The 21,859-nt window shown below is 35.1% G+C and overlaps 1 protein-coding gene across 1 annotated transcript in view; it reads left to right on the top strand.

Annotated features, from left to right (window-relative positions):
* The window catches only part of LOC115219678 (cilia- and flagella-associated protein 221-like), a 160,125-nt gene that overhangs the window by 14,937 nt on the left and 123,329 nt on the right, over positions 1-21,859 (top strand). Inside the window, exon 2 of the mRNA XM_036509463.1 lies at positions 18,907-19,097. Within this exon, the coding sequence (XP_036365356.1) occupies positions 18,907-19,097 (191 nt within the window). The remainder of the gene's footprint in view (positions 1-18,906; positions 19,098-21,859) is intronic.

The raw sequence follows: 21,859 nt of genomic DNA, 5'->3' as shown, positions 1-21,859 counted from the left end.
CAGGAGGAGGAGGGGCAGTAGCAGCAGCAGCAGCAGCAGCAGCAGTAGTAGTAGTAGTAGTAGTAGTAGTAGTAGTAGCAGTAGTAGTAGTAGTATGGTGTCATGCACTGTAGAGGTATGTTGTTGCATCCACCATTTGTTGGTGATACCCTGCTACTCCTGGTGGATGATATCTTTGCACCACTCAGGTGTAAATCCTCCAACCCATGGTTCTGCTTGGGTAGTCTTTGCAAGGGTGGAGTGGAAATCCTTCATCAACCTCTTTTAGTCACTCATTGCAACGCACATAGGAAACGGGTCCATTCTTTGAGATGCCGGTTGCCACACTGCAAAACACATGGTGGAGATTTGAATCCAATACCTAATAACGTTACTACTCAACCATCCGTCTTCTATAAAAATTTCTATTCTCTTTTGTCTGAGAGAGAGAGAGAGAGACCATCATTCAGTTAGACCATCATAACATTGGTTATACTTGCAACATTTTGGTTGTCTCAGAAGAAATCTATTTCGTATTATTATTATGATGAGAAATTCTCATTGGAAATGAAGTCATGTCAAGAACTCAACAAAAAAAGCAGAAACTCTATGGAAAAAAAACCCCTCCAAAAAACCCCGCTTCCCTGACACACCAGGATTAGTTCTAAAATCAAATTTAGATGTGTTGCATTATGATATCTATTGCTTTAGACTGCTTTTGCCGGGAAAATGACAATATTTTACAAATAAACTGCTAATGTTGTCCCAGTAGGGATGGTATGTTAATTTCTGCTTCACAGTCAGTAAAAGCCTAGCAGTGACATTTTCCTATCATTTGATTGGTTGACTCGCATTATCCCAGCAGAGATGATGTATGTTAATTTTCTACATTGCAATCTATTCAAGTTTAGTTGTGACATATTCCTGACGCTTTATTGTCTGGTTTTGCTTGATGTGTCAAAATAAGAACGTTGCCTCCCTGGAGTGAGGCAATGAAACCGTTTAGATTCTGGTGGCCATTTATGAAGAATTTCCTTTGCTAGTCATTGTGTTTGTATTTAAAGGCACCTGGCTGCAATAAGTTTTAGTACAAATGTAGAACCCTTGTCACTGATGAAACTTCTGACCAAAATTAGAAATTTAAGGACAGGCATGAATATTTGAGAGATTACACATATGAAATGTAGTTATAACAAGTTTAATATGTGTGTATATGTATATATATATATATATATATATAAATAATAATTATCAAAAAGTGTGTATAAAGTATATGCAGTAATGTACAAATGTCTGGAAAGCGAACAGTGCATGAGTCAGATACATGCTTGTGTGTGTATGGAGGGGAGAAAATCAGGTGTAGTGTTGGCGAATCTCAGGAAGCATGGAAGTTTTGAAGGATGCAGTGCTCCGACAACTAACAACTGATGCCGGCAGTCTGTTCCATGCTTCAGCAACTCTTATATATATATATATATATATATAGAGAGAGAGAGAGCAATAAGAAAGTGGAGAGGATCAATAGGTGGTATTCATCAACTTTTAGACATTATATTATGTCAATTTACTTACACACACACACACCACACACACACACACACACACACACACATATTTATATATTTATATGCAGTTAAGTATATTTGCAGTCATAGTGAAACCACTGGTTTCACATCCATAAAGGACTTTAGCCTCATGGACGAAATGTGGTAGTGATGGTGATGGTGATTACAATGATGATTATAGTGGTGGTTGTACTGTGGAGGTAATGATGAAGGTGGTGGTAGTGGTGGTGATGATGACAATGATAATCATAGCTGTGCTGGGGAAGTGATGATGAAGGTGGTGGTGATGATGATGATGATGGTGGTGATTCTAAGTATTTCTAGCATAGGCAAAAGATCAGAAATGTTTGTGGAGGAGAAAACTGATTATATCAACCTACAATATGTGAACTAGTCCTTTATATTTTTGACCGTAGAGTGCTGCCTGACTGGCTCCCTTGCCGGTGACACGTAAAAAGCACCATTCAAGCGTGGTCATTGCCAGTACCACCTGAATGGCTCTCATACTGGTAGCACATAAAAAGCACCCACTACACACTCAAAGTGATTGGCGTTAGGAAGGGCACCCAGCTGTAGAAACTTTGCCAGATTAGATTGGAATCTGGTGCAGCCATCTGGTTTGCCAGTCCTCAGTCAAATCGTCCAACCCGTGCTAGCATGGAAAGCGGACGTTAAACGATGATGATGATGATGGTGAAAGATGAAAGTTGAGGTTTGAACCCAGTATGTAAACCCCTGGAAGCAACTTGTCCCATGTCCTTAGGACGCTAATACAGCAGTCAAGTGAGTGAAGTAGATATATATATTAAGAATGCTAAAGGGTTAACAGTGCACTACAGCTGTTTCAGACACATTTCTTATTAATGAATAATATGATTACATTATGGAAAAATTCCTTTTCTTCATGATCTAATCAAATTATCAAATAAAGAAAAACACATCTAGCATAAAGCTGTCTCCCTTGGGTTCTTGCAATCATTATGCTGACCTCATTAATGCTGGTGGTATGAAAAAAAGCACCCAGTACATAATGTAAGGTGATTGACATTGGGAAGAGCATCCAGCTGTAAAAACCACGTTGAGACAGACACTGCAGCATGATGCTTATCTTCGGGCTTGTTGGATCTTTGTCAAATCATCTAACATACACCAGTACAAAACATGGATATTAAATAATGTTGATAATGATGAGAGAGAAAAAAAAGACATAGATAGATAGATAGATAGAAAGATAGATAGATAGACAGATAGAGATTAACAAGGGGTGTGAATGGAGTATGTGTGTATGATATTAAAGAATTGTAAATATATAAACTTATATCAATGAATATGTATATATGTTGACATCTATCTGTCTATCTAGATATGTACATATTTTTTTATAAACATATCTTAGTGTGTGTGTCTGTGTATATGTATGTATGTGTGTGCATGTGTGTGTATGTATATATATATATATATATATATATATATATATATATATACACATACACATTTATGCATACATACATACAGTGAGGACGTGCACAAGAAATACATTACTTTGATGCTTGGTGAAAGGAGAGTGTTTGACATTTGATGTTTCGAGCATAGCTCTTTGTTGGAAAGGAGAAAGGGAAAAGTCCAAAGATGGAAAAGAAATCGCCAATGGTACGTGTGTAGTTACATTGCTGTATATATGTCTACATATATATATATATATATATATATATATATGTATGTATGTACATAGATATATATATATGTATGTATGTACATAGATATATACATATATATATATATGTACATAGATATATAATATATATATATATATATATATATATATATATATATATATATATATATATATATATATTTATATATGTAGAAGATTGAAAATGAACACAAAAGTTGATATGTATAAGGAAAATAGGATAAGGTAGAAAATGCTAAAATAATTTTATCAAGAACATTTAAGTACCAGTTTCAGTTTTTGCGACGTTTTCAACTTAGAGTAAAGCATGAAAAACAATTAAATTGTGGAAAAAAATTAAATGAAATGCTTTTTAAAAAATATTTCCATAGTTTTCAAATGCAAGGTATATTTTCCTTTTTTCAGTTTGTCTATGTCTCTCTTTATAGCTCAAGAGCAAACATTGCATTTAATTTTTCCACAATTTAATTATTTTTTATGCTTTACTTTAAGTTGAAAAAGTCTCAAAGGCTGAAACCAGTACTAAAATGTTCTTCATGATAAAATTATTTTAACATTTTCTACCTTGTCTTATTTTCCATATATATATATATATATATTTAAGTAGGTGAATGAATTATCCTAGTATGGATAATTCGGTTAATCGATACCTGGGTAGCAATTCACGTCAGAAAACACGGTTGAAGCTACATGCCAAGGGCAGAAACCCCGTGTTCTTGTGTGGGAATTTGTGTGTTTTTTTTATATGAATAAATGAAAGAATGGAGTCGAACGAAGATTTTTGGTAAAATCTTCGTTTGACTCCATTCTTTCATTTATTTATATATATATATATATATATTGCTAGCCACTACACATTCTTTATTTTTTCTCCTTGTTTCTTTCTGTATTCCTTTCTGTGGAAGAGCGTAGGCTCGAAACATTAAAGACTTTTTCACTTCCCGAGCATTATACATCTGTTTATTATGTATACCACCTGTCTTCATCTTTTGTTTTTTTGTGAATTCTCCCTATATATATATGTGCATGTATGTAAATGTGTATGTATGTACATGTGTATATATATAGTGTGTGTGTATGTCTATTTGTATTTATATATATATATATGCGGGTATATATGTGTGTGTGTGTGTGTATGTGTATGTGTTCAAGCAATGAAGTGACAGAGAAGAAACTTTCCCAAGTTCCAATTGTATGCATTTCTCTTAGTATGTGTGTGTGTGACTCTGCGTATGCTTGAAACCATGCTAGAGGGAACAATTAAGTAGAAATGAAAATAAATAGGAGAGAGTGGATGCCAAAGAGCAATTCCCCAAGGAAATATTTCAGTGATTGCAATCATTTCTTGTTTATTGACAGCAAATTATAGCTTTTATTTCATCATTAATTGATACTTTACAGATATTCGGTGGAATAATTAAGAAATGCCATTGCCCAAATCAATACGGTGTTTAACTGCTGTCAAATATGAAATGAAGTATGACGGTGCCAATAATATATTTCGCAGGAATATCGGAATACCGAGGGAGGTTTATTATTATAAGTAACGCTATCTGCTAATACGACAGCCAAGTCATCTCAAAGCATCGCCCACCTCCGCCCCCTGTCAGTGCTGGTCAATGTCTTTCTCTTGTGATCTGACCCATATGTGCCAATTTCCAATAGATATGAAAGAGACACGAAGCCAGCTCATATATATCGAAGGTATTTGTGTCAAGTCAGCTGGCTTTGCAAATATATATATATACACACACACACATATATACATATATCTATATTTATGTATATATATACATATATATATATATATTATATATATATATATATATTGCTAGCCACTACACATTCTTTATTTTTTCTCCTTGTTTCTTTCTGTATTCCTTTCTGTGGAAGAGCGTAGGCTCGAAACATTAAAGACTTTTTCACTTCCCGAGCATTATACATCTGTTTATTATGTATACCACCTGTCTTCATCTTTTGTTTTTTTGTGAATTCTCCCTATATATATATGTGCATGTATGTAAATGTGTATGTATGTACATGTGTATATATATAGTGTGTGTGTATGTCTATTTGTATTTATATATATATATATATGCGGGTATATATGTGTGTGTGTGTGTGTATGTGTATGTGTTCAAGCAATGAAGTGACAGAGAAGAAACTTTCCCAAGTTCCAATTGTATGCATTTCTCTTAGTATGTGTGTGTGTGACTCTGCGTATGCTTGAAACCATGCTAGAGGGAACAATTAAGTAGAAATGAAAATAAATAGGAGAGAGTGGATGCCAAAGAGCAATTCCCCAAGGAAATATTTCAGTGATTGCAATCATTTCTTGTTTATTGACAGCAAATTATAGCTTTTATTTCATCATTAATTGATACTTTACAGATATTCGGTGGAATAATTAAGAAATGCCATTGCCCAAATCAATACGGTGTTTAACTGCTGTCAAATATGAAATGAAGTATGACGGTGCCAATAATATATTTCGCAGGAATATCGGAATACCGAGGGAGGTTTATTATTATAAGTAACGCTATCTGCTAATACGACAGCCAAGTCATCTCAAAGCATCGCCCACCTCCGCCCCCTGTCAGTGCTGGTCAATGTCTTTCTCTTGTGATCTGACCCATATGTGCCAATTTCCAATAGATATGAAAGAGACACGAAGCCAGCTCATATATATCGAAGGTATTTGTGTCAAGTCAGCTGGCTTTGCAAATATATATATATACACACACACACATATATACATATATCTATATTATGTATATATACATATATATATATATATATATATATATTATATATATATATATATATATATATATATATATACATATATATATATGTATATATGTATCTACATATACTCTTTACTCTTTTACTTGTTTCAGTCATTTGACTGCGGCCATGCTGGAACACCACCTTTAGTCGAGCAACTCGACCCCGGGACTTATTCTTTGTAAGCCCAGTACTTATTCTATCGGTCTCTTTTTCCGAACCGCTAAGTGACGGGGACATAAACACACCAGCATCGTTTGTCAAGCAATGCTAGGGGGACAGACACAGACACACAAACATACATGCACACACACATATATATATATATACATATATACGATGGGCTTCTTTCAGTTTCCGTCTACCAAATCCACTCACAAGGCTTTGGTTGGCCTGAGGCTATAGTAGAAGACACTTGCCCAAGGTGCTATACATATGTGTATATATATATGTATGTATATGTATTTATATACACATATGTATATGTGTATACATATATATGTGTGTGTATCTGTATATATGTGTGTATATATATATATATATATATATGTATATATGTATATGTATCTATATGTATGTGTGTATATATATGTGTTTGTATATATATGTATGTATATGTATTTATATACACATATATATGTGTATACATATATATGTGTGTATGTGTATATATATGTCCGTTCGTGGCCGTTTGCCAGCTCTGTCTGGCCCTGTGTCAGTGGCACGTAAAAGCACCATCCGTTCATGTCGTTGCCAGCATCGCCTGGCCCCGTGCCGGTGACACGTAAAAGCACCATCCGTTTGTGGCCGTTCGCCAGCTCTTTCTGGCACCTGTGCAGGTGGCACGTAAAAAACACCCACTACACTCGCGGAGTGGTTGGCGTTAGGAAGGGCATCCAGCCGTAGAAACACTGCCAGATCTGACTGGGCCTGACGAAGCCTTCCAGCTTCACAGACCCCAGTTGACCCGTCCAACCCATGCTAGCATGGAAAGCGGATGCTAAACGATGATGATGATGATGATGATATATATATATATATATATATTATATATATATATATATATATATATATATATTCATATATATATATACATATATATATATATATTCGTATATACTTTATTAAAAAGCAGCAAAAATAACACAAAAACTGTTACTCAGAGTTTCATGTTCCTGTTCATTGGACAGTAAACAAAACTGTTTGACGAACAGGAACGTGAAACTCTGAGTAACAGTTTTTGTGATATTTTTGCTGCTTTTTAATAAAGCATATTACTCTACCTCTGGTATTTGAGTACTATTTTTCCACCTTGTTTCGCATTTATGTGCTTACTCTGGTACATATATGCACACACATATACACACATACATATAGATACATATACATATATATAATCAATACAAAAAGATACTGCAATGATATATTAATATATCAAGATATATTAAACACATTATAATATAAGTGGCTCACTAGCAATTAAAAACTAAAAAGGAATTAATAAACGAAAGGTGCAAAATTGAACCAGTAATTGCTAAAAATAATAGTCAAAATTTACTCTGAAAGCCACAAAAAATACTAACCTCATTATATTTACACATACACAGACACACATATTTAATTATTAAAGAGGACAACAAATGCTAAGGCAAGTCAAACATCTCAAGTAATATGCGTTATTATTGGAAAGATTTTTTCCAATAATAATAATGTATATGACTTAAGATGTTTGTCTTACGTTAGTGTTTGTTATCCTCTTTAACAATTATATACCCGCTATGTCGGAAATCTAAAATGGTTCCACAACTCCCATCTTGGTTATGAGCTTGGAGCCCTGGTAATCAGTTACAGTTCTTACCCAGCATACCTAGTTGTTTAGATCACCTGTGAACTAAACCCCCATATATTGTGTATATATTTATAAGCAAAAAGCAAATACTAGTAACAAAGAATGTCATTCATAGCCCAGGGATACGTTTTCACGTGTGCTGTCTATAAAGAGATATTTCTCCTGGAAATTGTGTCCGCAAGTAAAAGGTCTACCCATTTCTGAGTTTACATGAATGTGTTAAAGATGATTGTAGGCGCAGGAGTGACTGTGTGGTAAGTAGCTATAGGAGCAGGAGTGGCTGTGTAATAAGTAGCTTGCTTACCAACCACATGGTTCTGGGTTCAGTCCCACTGCGTGGCACCTTGGGCATGTATCTTCTACTATAGCCTCGGGCCAATCAAACCCTTGTGAATGGATTTGGTAGATGGAAACTGGAAGAAGCCCTTCATGTATATATATATATATATATATATATATAGATGGAAACTGGAAGAAGCACGTCGTATATATGTATATGTATATATGTGTGTGTGTTTGTGTGTCTGTGTTTGTCCCCCCCAACATCGCTTGACAACCAGTGCTGGTGTGTTTTACGTCCCCGTAACTTAGTGGTTTGGTAAAAGAGACCGATAGAATAAGTACTAGGCATACAAAGAATAAGTCCTGGGATCGATTTGCTCGACTAAAGGTGGTGCTCCAGCATGGCCACAATCAAATGAACAAAACAAGTAAAAGAGTAAAGAGTACACACACACACACACACACGTGTAAATGCTGTTATATTCCTTTTTGTTTTTACATTGTAATCATAGTAAATAGATCCCTGTCAATTTTGATAAATATTTCAGTTATTTCATCAACTGAAATCCTTATACATTGAATTTTCATGTAAATGTCTGAGTATTCTTGTATTCTTAATTCAGTTCTCAAGCAGAATCGATGTGACCCAGTATATGACAATGCTGAATCATAACAATGCCGGCCTAATCTATAAATAAGAAGGAGCGAGCTGGTGAAAGAGAGATAGAGAGAGAGGGGAGGGGGAGAAACTCTTAATCTTCTTTATGTTCCTTTATTACACCTGTCAGTTTCCCTTTTCTTCTACTTCAATTACTTTTTTGCACCTACTGTTATTCCGTAGTAGTTCTCTATTTTTATCAAACCCTGCTCCCTGTGTGCAATGTAAATATATCTTATCTGCATCAGCTTTATGGTAATGAGATCAGACCGCTGTGAGTAGGTCTTCAATTTTCTCGTCTAAGGTCTTCACTTCATTTAACTTCTAATTTATTATATAGAAGATGTAGTTTATGATTGAAATGGCTAATGTATTTATAACTATTATCTTATTCCTGGCATTAAGTTAGTTTTAATATTAGTCTGGTAGTTTTGTAACCAGTTTTTCTTTTTTCATTTTTCATCTTTATAATTTTCTCCTTTATTTCATTTCTATGTCTTTTATCTTATCAGTTTCATCTTTTCCAGACTATTCGTATGAATGTATTCTTTTTTTTTTTTTTAGTTCTGAACCTCTGATTTCATTGTCTCAATCTAACTTAAAGTTTTCAGTTTTAATTAATTCAATTCTTCTTGCATCAGCGCCAGTACATTTGATTAACTTTATATTCACTTATTGGTTTGTGCATGGTTGGGGTGGGGTTGTTGGGGAGGCATGGCTGCGTGGTTAAGATGTTTGCTTCCTGACCACATGGTCTCAGTTTCAGTCACACTGTGTGACACCTCAGGCAAGTGAGGCTTGGGCCAACAAAAGACCTTGTGAGTGGAATTGGAGATAAAATCTGAAAGAAGTGCATTGCATGTAGCCTAGTTATGAGAGTATTGCACTCATGATCACCAGATCATCATGGGTTCAATTCCTGGATTGGGTGGCATGTTGCATTCTTGAACAAAACACTTCGTTTCTTGTTGCTCCAGTTCACTCAGCTGTAAACGGGTACACCCTGTGATGAAATAGCCTTTCAATCAGGGGGAGAATGTTGGCATGCTTGCCTAGCCAATGGGGATGGCATCATTTGAAAGCTAAAACAATGCAAAGCTCATTGCAACCAGCCACTCCTGCAACTATGTATATAAATATATATGTATATATATATAAATATATATGTATGTATATATATATATATATATATATATATATATATATATATATATACAAATTGAGATAGGGGTTGTAAATGCAACCCTCCATGGGATAACATATATCCAATATACTGCTAGTGAAGTATCCAACAAAGTTAATACATAAATGTTAAGGATTGCGATGCAATCAATTCATTTACTGTATTATATGGGCAAAGGTAATTTAGTATTTGGATTGTTTTGTTTGTATGGAGTATCTAAGGTGTCCACAAATGTGGTACACTGTCAAGCACTTTAGGCAGTCGCTCTATGTTGTAAATTAATAACTTATTAATGATAGGCATTCTTTACAACTATGGTTTCCTTTCTGACATTTCTTCGGTTCCGCTAATAGGATGCAGTTTCTTTCAAGGCTATTAGCAAGCTTCTCAGAATGTATAATTGTTAGGCCAGTCTGCTAATAAAATATTAATATTCGATATAGATGAATAGTAGCTTGTTAAAATACATAAATGCCTTCTCTGCTTAAATGTTATTATTTTCCAGATGAATCATTAACTTTTAAGAATGTAATAGATTCTAATCTTCATCCCTCATAAGTTATTATTATTCTCCAGTTGAACAGTAGCTAGACAGATGTCTGAACTTTTGGTTATTACCTATTTTTTGTTTTGACTTTGTATAGTGTTGTCACTATTCTTGTATGTTTATCGTTTATTGCATCTGTCTTCTTATTTTAAAGATATATTGTTGTCAATAAAACTAATACAGCTGCAAGACATTTGACCTGATTGTTATTGATAACATTTCTTGATGATTTGTTTTAACCCCCTCCCATCCCATATTACTCTGATATACTTTGAGGAAAAAAAATTTAATGGCTTTGAGATATATAACATAACTGCTTTTCTTTATACATTTTACCCAGTTCAGTTTTTCCAGGTATTGACCATGTAGGGACATTTTTGATATTGTTTTAGCATGAATTTAGTAGTGCCATTTTTAGCTTCTGTTGGTGTTTTCTTTTCTTCTAACAACTGTCTGTAATTTCAGCTTCTGTTATATATTTATTGATGGCTTTGAAGACAGAAACCAGTTTTGATTTGTATCCATTTCTCTCAGGTTTCCAATGTTCTTTACTCAATATTTTTGTTGTCTTGTGATGAACGTCTTATTATAGTTTTCAAGTTTCAAAGATCTCCCCATATTTATGATAAATATAATCTATGTAGGATTATGGTTGGTGTATTCTAAATGCAGTCATCACATTTCTTGTTTCTCTGTCTAGTCTTGCTGATTCATTTACCATCTCCCAAGCTGAGAATATGGCTATAGATTATTACTGGGATAGCTAAAGTATAGAGGCCTATTACCTTATTCATTACATTTAACACTGTATTAAGTCTTAATCTAATGCATCCATAATATTCTTGCCTGGTCTTCATTGTATTGTGTATATTATATTCTGATTACTGTATTGATTCCTAAATATTTGTATGTCTGTTTTTCATTTAATTATTTTGTCTCTCTTTATCTTATATAACATTAGTGTTCTTAATAAATTTCCTTTTCCTGAAGGTTACTTTTCCACATTTTTTATACCCCAGACACCATATCAATTCTTCTAGTAACTCCATGTACTGTGCCTGGCAGTGTTTCTACTTGTTTATTACCTGCTGCATACTGTTTGATATTGTCTGTATAGAGGTGACAGGTGATTATCCACTTATAATATTTGTATCTGATTCCAGTCTGGTTTAAAATGTTGGTTAGAGGTGTTAATGAATAGAAAAAGAGTATTGGCGCTCTTGAACTATTCCTCATCTAGTAAAAATGGGATTAGTTTCATATTTCCTTCTGTCCTTCCCTACAGAATTGTTTGCCATATATTCATGACCATAAGAACTCCCTATCTCATGGCTAACATTTCCAGAATTTACATTATATATATATATATATATTTATAATCTTTTTTTTGCAGTATTTTGGTTATGGCTCTGCTGATCAGTTATTGCTTTACACCTTTATGAGCCTTTCCGACATCCTTTCTCTTACAATGGAAATAACATTTCTTTTCCCAGGTGTTTAATCATCTGCAATATTATTGAAATTAAGTATGTATAAGAGCATAAAAGTAGGTTATGGGCCTGCAGCTTTTAGAGTTCCCTATTTCTGTAATTTAGGTAACTCAGATGTTTTTCTTCTCACTGAGTCTTTTGCGTGTTGCTTGCATTTCTTGCAATATATTATTGTGTACTTTAGCCAGTTCATTGTGTATTTGAAATACTAAAATCTCTGACCAGAAACTTTTGATTCTATAATTTCCTGGAGTCTTCCAGTTGCTTGATTTTTGTAGTATCTGACTTGTTGAATTGATATGGCCTTCCATCATTGCTGTTTTGAATAATCTCATCTGTTGTGATTTGTTCCTTGTTCATAGTTCACCCCCAGAATTATTTTACTTCCCCTGCTGCTGGTGCTTCATATCATTTCCATGCCCTAGCATGGCCACAATCAAATGACTGAAACAAGTAAAAGAATAAAAGAATATATATATATATATATATATATATATATATATGGATTTTATCCCTAATTTTGTGGTTTCGGAACCTAGCTGTTCATTCTAGCATGATGAATCCCATGAGTGGATCCCTCTTAAGTGTTTAAACGTACAGTGTATTTTATGAGTAATACATAGTCTTTGGACTAAATTTTTACATGCTAGGCAAATGGAAGTGAAAATTTCTATTAATTTCCATTTCCCTTCGATATGATTAAGTATATCATCATCATCATCATCATCGTTTAACGTCCGTTCTCCATGCTAGCATGGGTTGGACGGTTTGACCGGGGATCTGAGAAGCCAGAAGGCTGCACCAGGCTCCAGTCTTATCTGGCAATGTTTCTACAGCTGGATGCCCTTCCTAACGCCATGCTCTTCCTATATATATATATATAATATATATATATATATATATATATGTATATGTATACAATGGGCTTCTTTCAGTCACTGTCTACCAAATCAACTCACAAGTCTTTGATTGGCCCGAAGCCATAGTAAAAGACACTTGCCCAAGGTGTCACACAGTGGGACTGAACCCAGAACTATGTGAAGCTTTTTACCACACAGCTACACCTGCACCTCTGTATAATTTGAATCTTCTACCACCATCCTTCTTCCGTTATTCTCTTCACTGTTTTTAAGTAAACCCTTTACATAAATTGTAACCTATCCTTGTAATGTCCCTCATCATCATCATCATCATCATCATCATCATCATCATCATCATCATCATCATCATCATTATTATTATTATCATTATTATTATTATTATTATTATTATATTTATATACTCATTTATTCTTTTATTTGTTGTGTTGTTAATTTAGCAACCTTCAGATTGTGTCTACTTGAGAAATTCCAATAAATTTTGTGTCAACAGAGTGTTATGCCATTGTTGACTTTGAAGAAATATTTAATGCCACCACCATCATCATCATCTTCATCATCATCATTGTCATCGTCAACATTGTCATCATCATCATCGTCGTCATCGTCATCATTATCACTACCACCAACACCACCACCACCACCACCACCATCGTCACTACAACCACTGCCATGACCACCACCCATAACTAATATTACATTCACCACTGCGACCACTATAACCACCACCACCACCACCACCACTGTAATATCAGCAATATCCTTTCCAGAATGTTCAGTTATGAAGCACTTGTAAAAATGGTTAGAAAAGTGAGCAAACAATTAAATTTGGAGAGTGTTTAAAAGAAGGGTAGAGTGTAAAAAAACATAAACAAACATTATGATTGTTGTTGTTGTTGTTGTTGTTGTTTCCGTTATACTTTAACACCAGGAATGTCTCCTGTCACTTCAGAAGAAATTTTCAAAATAAACATGAACATTAAGATTTGTACACATATACACACACACCACACGCACACACACACACACGCACGCACACACACACACACAAACACACACACACACACACACATGCACACACATGCACACACACACACAAACACACACACACCATAGATACACAGAAACACACATCCATGCGCACACACACACGTGTGCACACAGAAACACACATGTACACAGAAACACACACACACACACACACACACACAAGCACACACACAGAAGCACACATACACACACGCACACACACACACAGAGCTATTCATGCACGTAAACCTATCTATGGCCATATATATATATATATGCCTATAGGTGATTTTTTTTGTATTACATCATATTAAAAATCATACTATATCTTACATATTACACTATATTATATATTATATCACATATACATTATATTATATTACATTACATTATATTATATTATATTATATTATATTACATACGGCATTATTATGTTTACTGAGATGTTGTTATCTTGAAGTGCTTATATTTGTGTTGTTAATATTTTTAAACTTCAGAATGGCAGAGAAGGCAAACATCCCACCTACAGAACCATATATCATTATGTGTTTTTTATCTATTTAACTATCTATAAATGTATGATTTTACACATGTGTGCACATCACACACATGTGTGCACATCACACACACACAGGCACACACATACATTATATGTAATATACACATTATGTGTGTATATATATATATATATATATAATCATAAAACTTATGATGATATAAATGCATGTATGTGTGTGTGTATATACACACATATGTTTGTGTGTATATATATATATATGTATATAGGTAGTTATATAGATATAACATATTAATATGGTGATATATATGGTGAATAGATAGAAAAAATATATCCATGCTCTCTCTCTCTTTCACTGTATATATATATATATAATATATATATATATATATAATCATAAAACTTATGATGATATAAATGCATGTATGTGTGTGTGTATATACACACATATGTTTGTGTGTATATATATATATATGTATATAGGTAGTTATATAGATATAACATATTAATATGGTGATATATATGGTGAATAGATAGAAAAAATATATCCATGCTCTCTCTCTCTTTCACTGTATATATATATATATATATATATATATATATATATATATTTATATATATATACACACTCACACATGTTTGTATGTTATGTGTGTGTGTGTGTGTGTGTGTGTGTGTGTGTGTGTGCATGTTTGTGTGTGTGTATATATATACACACACACACAATATGCATACAAACATACATACATGTATGTGTATGTATTGAGAAATATATACATGGGTATACAGTAAGTAGGGCAGTTTGTTTAAATATTGTAGGAAATGTTTGAATATGGTTTATGAAATGGGAAATGGGAAAAAAATAGAGGAAGAAAGAGAAAAAGAAGGAATAGAAGTGTAAAATTGGGAGTCATACAGAGAGAGAGAGAGAGAGAGAGAGAGAGGAAGAGAGAGAGAGAGAGAGGGAAAGAAAGGCATAAAGAGATAAAGAAAAGAAAAAACATTTGAGAGAGGAAAAAACTGCTTGCCTACCTATTTACCTATTAATCTGCCTACCCAACTGTCTGATCTACCTATCTACCTACCCAACTACCTGCCTGCCTACCCACCTACATACCTACTTACCTACCTAGCTACCTACTTACCTACCTACCTACCTGCCTACCTATCTGCCTACCTACGTGGATACATACATGCATGCATGCATACATACATGCATACTACATACATACATACATACATACATACATACATACATACATTCATACATACATACATTCATACATACATACATACATACATACATACATACATACATACTTGCCTGCATGCCTACCTACAATACCTATCTACTCAGCTACCTACCTATGTATCTACTTACCTACCTACCTACCTACCTTCCTTCCTTCATGGCTACCTACCTACTAGCACACATACATGCATGCACACATCATCTGTTACTTCCATTACAATGAGACAGCAACACAGTTACCTCTACTCTTCCTTAACAAAGGGCATATGCTCAAAGCATTGGTACATTTCTCTTTTGCTCACAGTAAAATATATTGACTTAACGTTTATTAATACTTGCTCAATACCCATCACTACACTGCTGGATAAAAATATTTCTAAATCATTCGTACCTTCATTAATTGTGTGAATAATGTTTACACTGACTTTCTTGGTAAACATTAGGAACAGTTTGAATACTGTTCTATATTTAAGAGATAAGGAATTATGTACATTATTTACATCATTTACAATTGACGGATATTTGTCCTCATCTTGTTTGTTATTAACACAATGTTTCGGCTGATATACCCTCCAACCTTCATCAGGTGTCTTGGAGAAATTTCGAACCGGGGTTCTCATTCCTAAAGTACTTTTTGATGTTGTTGTTGCTATTATTATTATTTTTATTATTATCATCATCATCATCATCATCATCATCATCATTATTATTATTCAGGTAACTGCTTGGAATCAAACTCGGAATCTTGGGGTTAGTAGCATATGTGAACTCAATAAAGCTATCCATACAGTTCACAATGGAAAAAGAAAAGACAATCAGCTAGCATTCCTGGGCATATTAATAACATGCAGTGTATGGATTTAGGACATCCGTATGCCGCAAGCTGACCTTCACTGGATGATACCTCAACTTCAACTCCCACCATCCATACAGTGTAAAGAAAGGGATTGCTCATCTGCCTAAAACATCGAGCAATGAATATAAGTAGTGATTGTGATACCAACCATGAAAAAATGATCCAGCTCAGTAACAATCTATTAAGCAATAACTACCCCAAAAGCATACTCTCCACTCCAATTAGGAAGAAAAGAGAGGATAAAACTGATAAACTGTCCACAGTCTGTCTACCCTATGTGAAAGGCTTCTCCGAAAATATACAAAAGATATGCGGCCCATATGACATCAGGACAGTATCCAAGAGTAATACAACACTTCGCAAATATCTCCTTTGGGTAAAACCACCAATAGAAGAGAATATGACCAAAGACTGTATGTACTCCATCCCGTGTAGCTGTGGTAGGTTATACAAAGGCGAAACATGCCACCTCCTCAAAATAAGGGTAGAGGAACATTGCAAAGCTGTGACATGGGGAGATATTGATAAATCGGGTATAGCTGATCATGTATAGAAAAATGGAGACCACCTCCCCCTTTGGGATGAAGTTAAAATAATAGACAGAAAACACCACTGGAAAATACGAAAGCTAAAAGAAGCAGTATATATGCTAGGACACAACAACCTCCTAAGCAGACCGAGTGTAGATATGAACAGCATATGGGAACCGGTATTAAGGATAGGAGAATATTAGATTAATAAGCCCTAAAATTCACTCCATAATTGCCCACAGGTATATGGCTTATTGGTTAAGAGTGCGGGCTTCTAACCCCAAGATTCCGAGTTTGATTCCAGGCAGTGACCTGAATAATAAAAAAAAAAAAATAATAATAATAATAATGCCCTGATGCAGTACCAGGCAGTGGCTCTCATGGTTTCTGATCTAAACTGATTGGAAGTGTTATCATGTACATTGTTTTGTCTTGGTATAAAAGATGGGCTACAGCAAATATTCTGTTCAATACCACAGATTTGCTTGTCAGTTGTTTGACCATAACCAGTTGACCATGTCCCTTAGTGGCTCATGATATGTGCATCTCTGATCACGAGCAGAAGTAGTGGGGGAGCATCATAGCCATGTGTTGAGAGGGATTCTTTGGGGTTTGAATAATTCACCTCTGGAAACATGGGTGTTTTGTTCAACATCCTTAAACAACCCTTATTCAGGGACCTTTTGAGCGGGATGAGTTACTCGACCAGAAGAAAGTTTTAACTGAGCCCCACCTGCAAGGTCATGTACTGTTTATCTTGATATGAGATCACCATGTCGTGCATATATGGTTGTGATGCATGTGCCTAGTGTACCCTTATCAGATGGTTAGTCATGATGGGTATACTAGGCTTTGTATATTTTACTCCAGTGTCACTTTGATGGCATGCACTGCTCTCTCACTCATAATAATAATAATAATAATAATAATAATAATAATAAGAAGAAGAAGAAGAAGAACAACAACAACAACAACATCGAAAAATACCTTAGGAATGAGAACCCAGGTTTGAAATTTTCCCAAGACACCTGATGTAATGTTTATTTATCCATATTGTTTTCAATTTGTCATGCATTATCTTGTAGCTTTGAGATTTCAGTGATGTCATTGTTTATTTCACAACCATCGGAGCATGAAGTGCTCCTCATAAACGCCAGTTCATGAGATGGTTGTAATGTATAAACAATTTTGAGTAGGAACCACAAAGCGATGTATGAAGACGCATCGTGCATGTGCATATTGGATTTGTAAAAATGGAAGAGAAGAATAAAAATGAAATGTGCATGTCAAAATATAATAGAAGAGAAGAATCTTTACAACTCTAGGTACAGGGCCTGAAATTTTTGGTGGAGGGTGCCAGTCGATTAAATCGCACCCCCCAGTTTGCAACTGGTTCTTAATTTATTGACCCTGAATGGATGAAAGGCAAAGTTCACCTTGGCAGAATTTAAACTCAGAATGTAAAGACAGATGAAATACCACTAAGCATTTTGTCTGGCATGGTAACATTAAAATGGAAGAGAAGAATAAAGATGGAATGTGAATGTCTAACAAATTATATGGTGGTCTGTATGCCATGTCTGACATCAATATCATGCAGCTTCGTTGCAATTTTCTTGTTTTTAGAATGACATTGTAGGGTAGGTATGAGAAGCTGGATCTAGCCAGTTTGATCATAAATTAGAGAGAATTTTTTTGTTGGATATGGCTGGTTGAAATGCTATAGGGTTAAACTTTACTATTCAAATCCTTATGAAATATTTCAACATATTTTATGCTTTATGTATCTTTTTTGTGTTTTTCTTTTTCAGAGATTTTCCGGAAAACTGGTCAGGAGAGTAAAACAGTGTTAGCTGCTCCTGTTGATATTCACTTTCAGATAGTCTGCTTGGAAAAAAAATGTTCAAAACGTCTCAGTCTCATGAACATTACCCCAAAACTCATCGGCATTCAAGTTTTACCTCCGCAAACAAAGTACTTCAAAATACACTATGAGAAGACTGTAAGTATGATGCAAATTTGCTTTATAAAACTGCTTTTTAATTATCATAATCCTGAAAATTGAATCCCTTTTCCTTATGTGCTGATGCCATGTAAAAAGCATCCAGTTTTACACTGTAAAGTGGTTGGCATTTGGAAGGGCATCCAGCTGTAAAAACCAATGCCAAAACTGACCTCACTTATGTTTGTTCCATGTAAAAAGCACTCAGTCCGTTCTGCTGGGTGGTTGGTGTTAAGAAGGGCATCCAGTCATAAAAACCCTGCCAAAACAGACACAGAAGTCTGGTGCAGGCTCCTGCTTGGTCGGACCATCCAACCCATGCCAGCATAGAAGGTGGATGTTAAGCGGAGTAATTATGATGGTATGTCTGCGTTCTTAAATCAACTGATTTCATAATCTTGGATTTCATTATTTCCACCATATTTTAACATCTGACATAATTTTACATGCTGCCATGGGTTGGATAGGTTTACAGCACATTATTTCTCTGTGCCTCTTTATCTTAGCATGAAAGCATGTTATCTCGTGGTTGGATAATGGGCCGCATGATCATAAGTGCAGGCATGGCACTTATGATTGACAAGCTCATTTTAGAACCATTTCATTTTGTGTTCAGTCCCATTGTGCGGCATCTTGGGTATGTGTCATTTAATATAGCATCAGGCTGTCCAATGCCTTGGTAGATAGAAACTGTGTGGAAGCCTGCCTGTGCATGTGTCTTTGTGTTTGATATTCTTTTCTACTCTAGGCACAAGGCCTGAAGTTTTTGGGTAGAGGGCCACTTGATTAGATAGACCACAGTACACAATTAATACTTAATTTATTGACTCCGAAAGGATGAAAGGCAAAGTTGACCTTGGTGAAATTTGAACTCAAAACATAAAGATAGATGAAACACTGCTAAGCAATTTGTCTGGCGTGCTAACATTTCTGCCAGCTTGTTGCCTTTCTTTGTGTTTGATATTGACAACCCATCTGAAGAAAAATAATTTTCTGGTGAATGTATGTATTTATTTGTGTGTCCGTGTCTGTCTGTCTGTGTATGTATATCCACACACACACACACACACACACGCACACACACACACACACACACACACACACACGCACACACACATGTGTGTCTGTGTGTTTCTATTTGATATTGATAATCCATTGGAAGAAAATTAATCTGGTGAACATGTGTTTATATGTGTGTGTGTGTGTGTATGTATATCTTGAGTGTATGTGTGTGTGTGTGTGTGTATCTTGAGTGTATGTGTGTGTGTGTGTGTCTTTCTGTTTGATATTGATAATCAATCTAAAGAAAACTAATGTGTATGCACTTATCTGTGTGTGTGTGTGTGTGTGCATGTATATCCACATGTGTGTGTGTGTCTTTCTGTTTGATATTGATAATCCATCTGAAGAAAACTAATTTTCTGGTGAATATGTATGTTTTTATATGCATGTATGTGTGTTTGTGTATGAGTATGTGTGTCAGTATATGTGTGTGCATGTCCACACACACACACATGTCTGTGTGTGTGTGTATGTGTGTTAGGTCTTTCAAACAATTCAAACCTTAGAATGCCCCGCCACTGCTTATCAACCTGTGTTGGTTTGTTTATATTCCCATCATTCAGCAGTTTAGTAAAAGTGACTGTTAAAATGATTGACCAGATCATCAAAATAAGTACGGAGATTAATTTATTGAACTAAACCCTTCAAAGCAGTATCCCAGCATGGCCACAATCCAACTACTAATGCTCATAAGAGATGGGTGGAACATTGTATCCTTAAGCAAGATACTTCATTTTATGTTGCTCCAATCTGTTCAGCTGTAAATGAGTACCAGCTGCCACATGCTGGATATTCCTCTGGTTCCAAGGTCGGAGAACCCAGGAAGGAGTCTGTGTCTGCTCACAACTACATGGGCATCTAATAAAATTTGCGAAAGCATGGTACAAGTGACCAAGCTATCATACTTGCTTGCAAGTGATGGCTATCTTATTTTTTCCTTTTTTTTTCTTTTTCCTGGCCACGTAAAAAGCAGCCCTGTTGGTGCCCTGGAAAAAGCACCCAGTTCACTCTGTAAAGTGGTTGGCATTACAAAGGACGTCCAGCCATAGAAACCATGCCAAACCAGACAACTGAAGTTTGGTGCAGCTCCTCGGCTTGTCAGCTCCTGTCAAACTGTCTGACCCATGCCAGCATTAAAAACAGACTTTGAATGATGATGATGTCGATTATGATAGTTATGATGATGGTGATGAATATGATGGTCATAATGATGATGATGATGATGATGACGATGACAATCATGATGATGATGAGAATGATGATGATGATGACGACGATGATGGCATCAGATCGTTTTTGTTGCCCAAATATTTTGAAGTCTTCCTTTTAATATATTTTTTTCAAAATTAAAAGAAAAATACTTGTCTAAGTTTTCCTAAATTTGTAATCCACCATCAGTTTATTGCAAGTTCTTACTCATCATACATTACCATCGTCTTCACCATCCGGTTTTCCATGCTTGCATGGTTCGGATAGAATTTGTTGAAGGTGATTTTTTCTGGCTGGATGCCCTACCTGTCACCAACCTTCACCTTCTTTCCACAGCAAGGTAATATTCATTCATGGCCAGACATGTATATTACAAAGGAGTAACATGCAACCATCACAGTAAGTCAAGGCATGAGTGCACACACACACACACACACACACACACCATAAACATGCACACACATGAACTCACACACACACATGAACACACA

The sequence above is a fragment of the Octopus sinensis genome, linkage group LG15 (genome assembly GCF_006345805.1).
Source record: "Octopus sinensis linkage group LG15, ASM634580v1, whole genome shotgun sequence".
Lineage (NCBI taxonomy): Eukaryota > Metazoa > Mollusca > Cephalopoda > Octopoda > Octopodidae > Octopus > Octopus sinensis.
Note: the sequence above shows the minus strand (reverse complement) of the source record. Positions and strands in the feature narration are given on the sequence as shown.